Genomic DNA, 11,727 nt, shown 5'->3' on the forward strand with positions numbered 1-11,727 from the left:
CCAACACTTAACACACACACACACATACACACCTCTGTCTTCTTCCATATGGGAGGGAAAGGTATAGGGGATAGCTGTCCTAATCACATTTCAAGTGCATATCACTGAGTTCGAGTTTGGAGTAAATCAGAGAGGAATTAACAACAAGAGCACTGACTGGAGCTCCAAGGCCATGTACCTGCATGAGGAGAGGCTGCTGTGTGGTGACTACCCACTCAACTCTCAGCCCAGGAACTATGGCTATTGTCCACCAGGTAGGTTTGTGTTTAATGGATAGACAACATGACCAAATGTTATTGGAAACGTTGCATTACAGTGTTTAAAAATCCTAATTGAGCCTAACAATACAGTTTTTGCTCTTTCCTATTGAGAGGGGTAGCCTATCCCACTGGGCACAGACGTCAATTCAACATCTAACATAATGTCATTGAAATGATGTGGAAACAACGTTGATTCATTCAACCACTGCCCAGTGGTTAGCTATTTATGTAGTCTATTGTCTTAGGTTTGTGGAATAAAAACATAACTCTAATATAGGCTATGAATGACGCAAATAAATACCTTCTACTAGATTGTAAAGAAGCGGTTCTGCGGGGCCAGTCTTGGAACAACAGCGGTAAAGTCGGGTGTGAACCCGAGCTTTCAGCTCTTCAAGTCCGGGTGTCGCTCCAGGGTCGCGAGCTATGGGAACAATTTGGCGATATAGGAACTGAGATGCTCATCACCAAAACAGGAAGGTAGGATGTGTGGATGGTAAATAGCGGTAGCCATAGGCCTTCATACTAACCGCTTGTCAAGAATATGAAACATGAGTGATAGAAACATTAGAAATTAATTAAATACGATAGCCTAAAATAATGTAATTTCCATTTGGTGACTGTTTTGGAACATAGGCCTAGTCTCAGAGTCATTCTGTTTATAAAGTAGACATTTTTTCTCAAGGTTGACAACGCGAAGAACCACTATTTTTTATGAAATTGAATAACCGACAGTAGTATGGAGCACAAAGTAACACTTTCAGTCTTTTGCTTATTTATGAAAATATTATTTGAGTTATTAATAATAGTATATACAAACAACATACATATCTCAGCTACCATGACCCGCTGTAACTACCTTTCTAGGACATACCAGTCCTTTACAAGTCAACAGAAAGTGTCAGAAGTCAAAATGTACACTTAACCCTGTAGGCGGCGCAAGAGTAGTCTGAGTACCAGTTTCTTCAGCTGAAGTTCCACTCCTTGTCACTGCCAAAGAGACGTTTATTTTTATTTCACATTTATTTAATCAGGTAGGCCAGTTGAGAACAAGTTGTTACGGTTTTCCTCCGTCGAAAGAGAGTCGGACCAAAATGCAGCGTGGTTAATTCGATACATGTTTAATGTAGACTAAAACACGATCAATACAAAACAACAAATGGAACGTGAAAACCTATACAGCCTATCTGGTGAAATACAAGACACCCACAGACACCCACAGACACCCACAGACACCCACAGACACCCACAGACACCCACAGACACCCACAGACACCCACAGACACACAGTGAAACCCGGGCTACCTAAATATGGTTCCCAATCAGAGACAACGATAATCACCTGACTCTGATTGAGAACCGCCTCAGGCAGCCATAGACTTTCCTAGACAACCCTACTCAGCCACAATCCCAATACCTACTAAAACCCCAATACAAAAACACACCACAAAATAAACCCATGTCACACCCTGGCCTGACCAAATAAATAAAGAAAACACAAAATACTAAGACCAAGGCGTGACACAAGTTCTCATTTACAACTGCGACATTGGCAAGATAAAACAAAGCAGTGTGACACAAACAACACAGAGTTACACATGGAATAAACAAACGTACAGTCAATAACACAAGAGAAAAAATCAATACAGTGTGTGCAAATGTAGTAAGATTAGGGAGGTAAGGTAATAAATAGGCCATAGCGGCGAAATAATTACAATTTAGCAATTAAATACTGGAGTGATAGATAGTGCAATAAGATGAATGTGCAAATAGAGATACTGGGGTGCAAAGGAGCAAAAAAATAACAATACGGGGAAGAGGTATTCTTAATGTAGTAAGATTAGGGAGGTATGGCAATAAATAGGCCATAGCGGTGAAATAATTACAATAGCCCTATAGTGGGCTATTTACAGATATGCTGTGTACAGGTGCAATGATCGATAAGCTGCTCTGACAGCTGATGATGCTTAAAGTTAATGAGGGAGATATAAGACTCCAGCTTCAGTGATTTTTGCAATTCGTTCCAGTCATTGGCAGCAGAGAACTGGAAGGAAAGGCGTCCAAATAAGGAGTTGGCTTTGGGGATGGCCAGTGAAATATACCTGCTGGAGCGCTTGCTACGGGTGGGTGCTACTATGGTGACCAGTGAGCTGAGATAAAGCAGGGCTTTACCTAGCAAAGACTTATAGATGATCTGGAGCCAGTGGAGGCTATTTTGTAAATGACATTGCCGAAATCAAGGATCGGTAGGATAGTCCGTTTTATGAGGGTATGTTTGGCAGCATTAGTAAAGGATGCTTTGTTGCAGAATAGGAAGCCGATTCTAGATTTAATTTTGGATTGGAGATGCTTAATGTGAGTCTGGAAGGAGAGTTTACAGTCTAACCAGACACCTAGGTATTTGTAGTTGTCCACATATTCTAAGTCAGAACCGTCCAGAGTAGACGGGCGGGCGGGTGCGGGCAGCGATCGGTTGAAGAGTTGGAGGCCACGGAAGGAGTGTTGTATGGCATCATTGATGTACACAGAGAAAAGAGTCGGCCCAAGTATAGAACCCTGTGGCACCCCCATAGGGACTGCCAGACTGCCAGAGGTCTGGACAACAGGCCCTTGACATACCGAACTCTATCTGAGAAGTAGTTGGTGCACCAGGCGAGGCAGTCATTTGAGAAACCAGGTTGTTGAGTCTGCCGAGAAGAATGCGGTGATTGACAGAGTCGAAAGCCTTGGCCAGGTCGATGACGACGGCTGCACAGTATTGTCTTTTATCGATGGCGGTTATGATATCGTTTAGGACCTTGAGTGTGTCTGAGGTGCACCCACGACCCGCTCAGAAACCAGATGGCATAGCGGAGAAGGTGTGGTGGGATTCGAAATGGTGTGATCTGTGATCTGTTTGTTAACTTGGCTTTCGAAGATTTTAGAAAGGCAGGGTAGGATAGATATAGGTCTGTAACAGTTTGGGTCTAGAGTGTCTCCCCATTTGAAGAGGGTGATGTCGTCATCAAACGAGACCATGTCCATCATCAATTTGATGTTATTATACACTACAGTTCAAAAGTTTGGGATCACTTAGAAATGTCCTTGTTTTTGAAATAAAATCACATTTTTTGTCCATTAAAATAACATCAAATTGATCAGAAATACAGTGTAGACAATGTTAATGTTGTAAATGACTATTATAGCTGGAAACAACTGATTTTTAATGGAATGTCTACATACTGTATGCTTACAGAGGCCCATTATCAGCAACCATCACCCTCGTGTTCCACTGGCACGTTGTGTAAACTAATCCAAATGCTAAATGATCATTAGAAAACCATTTTGCAAACATGTTAGCACAGCTGAAAACTTGTGTTGATTTAAGAAGCAATAAAACTGTCCTTCTTTGGACTAATTGAGTATTTGGAGCATCAGCATTTGTGGGTTTGATTACAGGCTCAAAATGGCCAGAAACAAAGACTTTCTTTGTGAAACTCATCAGTCTATACTTGTTCTGAGAAATTAAGGCTATTCCATGCGAGAAATTGACAGGCTATCAATCAAGTTAGAGCAGCTAGCTTGTCTAACTATCTTAGCTGGCATACCTGCTGGCAAGGTTGGTAGACTTTAGAAAAGCAAGCAATAACTAAGTATACTGAATAAGACGTTCCTTTCAATCGTTTATCCATATTTTAGCAGAGATGCAGAGAAGCATATTTAGTTTCTTTAAAAAAACACACCAGTCAGGAGGATACAGACAGCTCAAGAGGTATGCTTACATATGCAGAAAAATATACATATTTCTTTGACACAGAATTAAGCATAATGATGTCTCTAGATTGCAGGAAAAATCTGTTTTAGGTGTTTGAATAATGCTAAATTCTCCAATTTACAGATGGGGGGCATAGCCCCACTACGGACCACCCCCAGGCATCCTCACGTACCTTGTGCTCCCTCAGATTTTTGGGGTGCATGACACCCTTTGGCGGGGTTCATTATAACAGGCTACAGGGTTAAATGAACACTGTTTTCAATTATAAAAATGAGGGGTAATTGAAACATTTTCTGACTTGAAGCTGATATTTGGATGAAATTTCACTACATTGACTAAAATACATGTATATTTGATCTTTTAGGCATGTCATATTGACCAAAAACAGAGTAACCAAAATCTATATATTATAGATAGGATACTTTTCACATTCAAAACTATGATTTTTTTCCTAAGGTATTTTCTTAGTTGTAATTGCAAACTTGATATAAAGAACTGCCTTTTTCCCCTTCATTTTTTCCCCATGTGAATATTTCTAAATACCATATAAAATACCATTGCATTTTAGATAAGGGGTTAATTGTGATAAATGTTCAAATTTGCCCCCACTACAAATCTGAGTTTAATCTGAGTTTTGTGAGAAAATACAACAGTAATTATTGTCATCAGCTATACCAATCAACAGACCTCTTCTCACTGATAAAAATGATATATTAAAAAAAGAGAGGCGGCAAGAATATTGACAATTCTGCTTGAAAAATGTATAGATTCTAGCAAAAGTTACAAGGCATGTAGATACACGAACCAAGCATTAGCACATTGAATAACATCATTCAGCTTGCTACTTGGTTTCTAGTTTGAGTTTCGTTGTTACTTTGTGCCCTGTGTTACTTTGTGCCCTGGACTCTCCTAACCGGTTGGTTCAATATTGTTCAAACTTCCCACCTGATTGTATTTTATAGGCGTATGTTTCCGAGCTGCAGTGTCACTGTGACAGGGTTGAATCCTCAGGCAAAGTATGTGTTGATGATGGACATGGTCTCGTTTGATGACGACAAATACAAGGTACCTCACCCTACCCCTCCCAGCATTATGCTACTGTTTATTTAAATTTTGTGTTATCTATTGCTACCACAACACACACACACAAACACACACTAAAGTTGTAGATTAGTGTTTGTGTTTAGATTGACAAGCTTTAGAAAAATATGTTAGATTCAAAACTGCAGAAGATGCTGGTTATCAATGTGTTTAGACACTAAACTCTACCTCTGTCCTGTGCAGTGGAGCAGGGATCGCTGGGAAGTGAGTGGTATGACCGAGTCACATCTTCCCAACCGCTTCTTCATCCACCCAGACTCTCCCTCCCTGGGGGAGAGGTGGATGCAATACCCCGTCTCGTTCCACAAGCTCAAACTCACCAACAACACCCTCAACTCCAATGGCCTGGTAAGGCTTGGCATGGAAGGACCATGGCACATTTTATGACATTAAAAGTGTCATGTCACCATGACACTGTTGCAAAAGAGCTGATAGTCACTGAATGTTACTTAAACCTGGAACATGCACCTTTTTGGGCAACCCAACCAAATTCTCATAGAAATGTGAGTTATAGATCTGTCATTCATGTTAAAACAAGTCTAAGAAGCGTTAGATCTGTTCTATGTGCTGTGTTTCTATGCGTCCTGTGGTTAAGTGACATTTTTGTGTCTTTTACTTTCAGTTTTGTACACCAGCTTCAAACAGCTAAAAGTACAATATTTTTGGTTATGTACAATATATTTCACAGCAGTTTAGATGGTACAATGATTCTCTACACTATACCCTCTGTTATCCCCATGGTTTTTGTGCGTGATTGTTTTATTGTAAGTTTGGTCCGATGTTTTTGGGCTTACTTCATGTATTTGGACATTTTTAGTAAAGTTCCTTGTGTTACTCATCTCTGCTGTCCTGTGCCTGACTCCTCTGCACCAGCTACACCCAGATCTTTACACCTTGCTTACATTTGTATACAAAAAGCTGTCTGTGCAAAGCTGTCATCAAGGCAAAGGGTGGCTACTTTGAAGAATCTCAAATATAAAATATATTTTGATATGTTTAAGACCTTTTTGGTTACTACATGATTCCATGTGTTATTTCATAGATTTGATGTCTCCACTATTGTTCTACAATGTAGAAAATTGTACAAATAAAGAAAAGCCCTAGAATTAGTAGGTGTGTCCAAACCTTTGACTGGTATTGTATATTCATTTTGTTGCAGAGATTTTGGGGGCCAAATTAAACCATTTGGCCCACGGACCGCCAGTTGGAGAACCCTGATGTAAGATGAGATGGAGAGTATGTGTTGACAGGCATATAGTAGTAACAGGTATCATCATATGTTCTGCAGGTGGTTCTTCACTCCATGCATAAGTACCAGCCCCGTCTGCACATCGTCCAATCTCCAGACCCCTACAACCCTCTGTCAGGGGGCTACCTGCGCTTTACCTTCCCCGAGGCAGCCTTCATAGCTGTCACTGCCTACCAGAACTCAGAGGTAAGACCAGGACACCTTGGGATTCTCTAAGAAGGAGATATTGGAACATCTCTAATCCAATTGTGTTGATTAGAGTGCTCTCTGGAGGTTGAATATGGACAATGCATGTAAAGTCTGGAACGTCAAATGCTGCTTCAAGAGTGCATAATAAGAGATGTGTACAGCACAGGAGTCTGCTGAGGGGAGAACGGCTAATAATAATAGCAGGAATGGAGCACATGGAATGGCATCAAACACCTGGAAAGCCCAAAACATTTTCAAAGACTCCAGTCACCAAAGTCATAGAATGTTCTCTCTGCTATCGCACGGCAAACGGTACTGGAGAGCCAAGTCTAGGCCCAAAAGGCTCCTTAACAGCTTCTATCCATAAAACATAAGACTGCTGAACAATTAATCAAATGGCCACCCGGACTATTTACATTGACACCCCCTCCCCCCACTCGCTGTTTATTATCTTTACCCCTACCTACATGTACAAATTACCTCGACTAACCTGCACCTCCACACATTGACTTGGTAACGGTACCCCCTGTATATAGCCTCGTTATTGTTATTTTATTGTGTTACTTTTTATAAAAATTTTAACTTTATTTAAAACATGTAACGTTGTCAAAATGTAACGTTGTAACGTTAAAAATGTATCGTTGTCATTTGTAAATATTTTCTTAACTCTATTCCATGAACTGCATTGTTGGTTAAGAACTTGTAAGTAAGCATTTCACGGTAAGGTTGTATTCGGTGCATGTGCTATTTTATTTGTTTGCTGCATTTGATATCATTCCACTGATTCCGCTTCAGACATTAGAACGAGCCCATTCTTCCTAATTAAGTAGCTACCAACCTCCTGTGGTGTACAGTACTAAACTCAGCAACAAAAAAAATGTCCCTTTTTCAGGATCCTGTCTTTCAAAGATAATTCGTAAAAATCCAAATAACTTCACAGATCTTCATTGTAAAGTGTTTAAACACTGTTTCCCATGCTTGTTCAAAGAACCATAAACAATTAATGAACATGCACCTGTGGAACGGTCGTTAAGACACTAACAGCTTACAGACGGTAGGCAATTAAGGTCACAGTTATGAAAACTTAGGACACTAAAGAGGCCTTTCTACTGACTCTGAGAAACAGCAAAAGAAAGATGCCCAGGGTCCCTGCGCATCTGTGTGAAGTGCCTTAGGCATGCTGCAAGGAAGCATGAGGACTGCAGATGTGGCCAGGGCAATAAATTGCAATGTCCATACTGTGAGATGCCTAAGACAGCGCTACAGGGGGACAGCTGATCGTCCTCGCAGTGGCAGACCACGTGTAACAACACCTGCACAGGATCGGTACATACGAACATCAAACATGCGGGGCAGGTACAGGATGGCAACAACAACTGCCCGAGTTACACCAGGAACGCACAATCCCTCCATCAGTGCTCAGACTGTCTGCAATAGGTTGAGAGAGGCTGGACTGAGGGCTTTTAGGCCTGTTGTAAGGCATGTCCTCACCAGACATCACCAGTAACAACGTCGCCTATGGGCACAAACCCACCGTCGCTGGACCAGACGGGACTGGCAAAAAGTGCTCTTCTCTGACGAGTCGCGGTTTTGTCTCACCAGGGGTGATGATCGGATTCGTGTTTATTGTTGACTGAGCGTTACACCGAGGCATGTACTCTTGAGCGGGATCAATTTGGAGGTGGAGGGTCCGTCATGGTCTGGGGTGGTGTGTCACAGCATCATCGGACTGAGCTTGTTGTCATTGCAGTCAATCTCAACGCTTTGCGTTACAGGGAATACATCCTCCTCCCTCATGTGGTACCCTTCCTGCAGGCTCATCCTTACGTGACCCTCCAGCATGACAATGCCACCAGCCATATAGCTCATTCTGTGTGTGATTTCCTGCAAGACAGGAATGTCAGTGTTCTGCCATGGACAGCGAAGAGCCCGGATCTCAATCCCATTGAGCACGTCTGGGACCTGTTGGATCGGAGGGTGAGGGCTAGGGCCATTCCCCCAGAAATGTCTGCGAACTTGCAGATGCCTTGGTGGGGTAACATCTCACAGCAAGAACTGGTAAATCTGGTGCAGTCCATGAGGAGGAGATGCACTGCAGTACTTAATGCAGCTGGTGTCCACACCAGATACTGACTGTTACTTTTGATTTTGACCTTCCCTTCTTTCAGAGACACATAATTCAATATCTGTTAGTCACATGTCTGTGGAACTTGTTCAGTTTATGTCTCAGTTCTTGAATCTTGTTATGTTCATACAAATATTTACACGTGTTAAGTTTGCTGAAAGTAAACGCAGTTGACAGTGAGAGGATGTCTATTTGTTTTGCTGAGTTTATAATAAATGAGACGTGCTAATTTACCCAACAGATAACAAAGCTCAAGATAGACAACAACCCCTTTGCAAAAGGATTTCGTGACAATGGGCTGAACAGAAAAAGGTGAGAGACAGCCTTCTAGTAGCTTGAAACATGAACAGCAACTCACTTGAAAGTGATACAATACTCCTCCCAGTATGACTCAGAATAACTATCAAATGTGTTTGTCAATTATATCGTCCCCAATATGTTCCTCTTGGTAAACCGTTGAATTGTTTGCTCAGTGGAAGACATGATGATTGTGCAGAATTGGAATAGTACTTAGTTGACTCACTGATCAATTAAGTGACAAGTTCTTTTACATTTTACTGGTATACATCACTATCATGTTCATAAGAAACTGTGAATAATGACAATAGTTTCTCTCTGTAGGTTCAGAGAAAAGGAAGGTCAGAGCTCCGAAAAACTAAATGAAAGACAACTCCCGATGGAATTGAAATCTTCAAATGGTATAGTCACATACAGAGTTAATAACAGAGTTTATTCAAACATCTGTAAAGAAAATTGTAAACATTACACCTCATTTCTAAAGAACGTATTTCTATTTCATACTATGAAAAATCTAGCTATGAAAGTCAAGCCAGCTGTCTATTGATCTTTCCTAACATGGGAAAAGGAAACTGCTCAAAAAAATAGCCAGCAGGTGTCATTATTTCATTTTGAGACCATCCAAAGACTGTAGTAGGCTATCTACGTAGTCATTCTATACCCGTCCTCTAAAGTTCATTTTTAGGACATTTTAAAGAGTTTGTCAAAGTAGAAGGTGAAGGAATCTCCATGCATCTTCTCTCCTTACTGTTCTAGCATCTGAGCCTGTATTCATAGTGTCTCAGAGTTGGAGTGCTGATCTAGGATCAGTTTGCCATTTAATAATGATGAATACGATTACATGGATCCTAGATCAGCACTCCTTTTCTGAGACACTTTATGAATACGGGCCCTGTTCTTTTCTGTACTGTCCTCATTGTTTCAGTAGGATCCAGACCAGTGGAGTCAGATGATGAGGCTGATGTCATCGTCTCAAGCTCTAGCTCAGCGAATTCTTATGGTGCAGCAGGATCCAGGACTGATGACATCACGTCTCTCTCTGCTGCACATAACCCCTTAATCTCTGCCTTCATGAACTGTGGCCAGGAGGGATGGGGGCTCCAGGACACAATGACCTACAACACCCACACATACAACACACTTACTACCAGGGACTATGGCAGGTCAGATGATCAAGGCCATTTTCAATCTTAAAAGTGTATTAAATCAAATCACCAGCAATGAATTGTGAACGAGAATCATAATGCTTCTTCTTACCAGTCCAGTATTTCTATAGTATGGTTATTGGATAAATACAAAAATAAAAACTAGGCTAATATTCTGAAACTGTACTCTATTGTTCTATTTCAGCCCTGGGCAGCATAACGAAGCCAGGCATACTGGTTTATCAAACGTTGCTTCTCCTCTCTTCCTCCCACACCCTCCACTGGGCCAGACTCACCACTTAGGGTCTGTTGGCTTCAGGAGGCCCCAGGCGCAGAGCAGGAAACCAGTGGGGCCTCACCCACCTCACCACCGAGGAGGTCCAAGTGGTCCAGCACCAGAACTCTCCCATAGCCACAGCCACACATCAGACCACCAGCCTCAGCAGCAGCAGCCACAGCCCCATCAGGCTGAGTTTGACTACCCTCTCCCCCTGCCCCCAAAGGTCAGCAGGATACACCTACCTGAGAGTGCCCTGCGTAGCCTGGAGAAGAGCCCCTCCCCCTCGGTGTCCGGCAGCCCTTGGTCCCTCACCGACATGCTCAACAGGATCCACAGCAGGGAAGGGTTTGGGATCACCTCAGTGAGCCCCCAGGGGAAGCTGTTCCATGCCCAGACCCAGTATGAGAGGCCAGGCCTGGAGCTGGGGGTGAACAAGGAGCTCTGGCCACCACAGCCCAATCAACCACTACCTGATGATGAGCCAGAGTACCTGCCTCTCCACAACATGATGCGCTACCACCAGAACAGCTTGATTGGTTCTGCTGGGCTGCTAAGAGACAACTATGTGGACCCTAGAGTGCCCTCCTGTAAGTCACCTATGCTCGACCTATAAGTGATCTCTTGTTCAGTAAACACAACAGGTCAGGTAGACATGAACATTTTCCCCCACCACTTGTGGACATCTAGCAACATCCCTGGGTAGACTTGAGGCAAATTAATATGCAATATTGAGTCATGTATAGTTAATTTCTCTTTGCTATGTTAGACGTTGCAAAAAATAAAATCCATATTTTTCAGTTGTAAAATAGGGAAGTGGTTTGCTAGGATAAGGAACTGGGGACTCTTTTGCCCTGACATTAGATTTGTATCATTTGTAAGGGGAGCTAACAACTATGCAATAGATTTGCATCATTTGTAAGGGGAGCTAACAACTATGCAATAGATTTGCATCATTTGTAAGGGGAGCTAACAACTATGCAATAGATTTGCATCATTTGTAAGGGGAGCTAACAACTATGCAATAGATTTGCATCATTTGTAAGGGGAGCTAACAACTATGCAATAGATTTGCATCATGTCTTAACCGTCAACATGTTTCCCCACTTTCTTGGGACATTATAATTAACAGTAAATAATGAGTGAGATGTGAATGCAGAAGAGACGTGGTTAATCAAACATACACAATTATGTTTTTTTTGCTTTGATGTTAAGGCTGATAACATTAGCCATATCCATACTGTATGTGTCGTTGTCATGCTAGACAAGTTGGCTACAGCATAAGAGTTATGGGACGAGGATAATGTAACAGGCCACTGGTACCTGATTCTCT

General features: G+C 42.0%; 1 protein-coding gene across 1 annotated transcript; it reads left to right on the forward strand.

Annotated features, from left to right (window-relative positions):
- The first annotated feature begins 366 nt into the window (after positions 1-366).
- Positions 367-11,203, forward strand: tbx16l (T-box transcription factor 16, like). The gene is made up of 8 exons (XM_042309781.1): positions 367-737; positions 4,974-5,076; positions 5,296-5,460; positions 6,401-6,547; positions 8,917-8,987; positions 9,297-9,373; positions 9,901-10,135; positions 10,323-11,203. The coding sequence occupies exons 1-8, from the start codon at positions 541-543 to the stop codon at positions 11,008-11,010; spliced, it is 1,683 nt and encodes a 560-aa protein (XP_042165715.1). The 5' UTR covers positions 367-540; the 3' UTR covers positions 11,011-11,203.
- The last annotated feature ends 524 nt before the right edge of the window (positions 11,204-11,727 follow it).

The sequence above is a fragment of the Oncorhynchus tshawytscha genome, linkage group LG30 (assembly GCF_018296145.1).
Source record: "Oncorhynchus tshawytscha isolate Ot180627B linkage group LG30, Otsh_v2.0, whole genome shotgun sequence".
NCBI classification, from domain to species: Eukaryota; Metazoa; Chordata; class Actinopteri; order Salmoniformes; family Salmonidae; genus Oncorhynchus; species Oncorhynchus tshawytscha.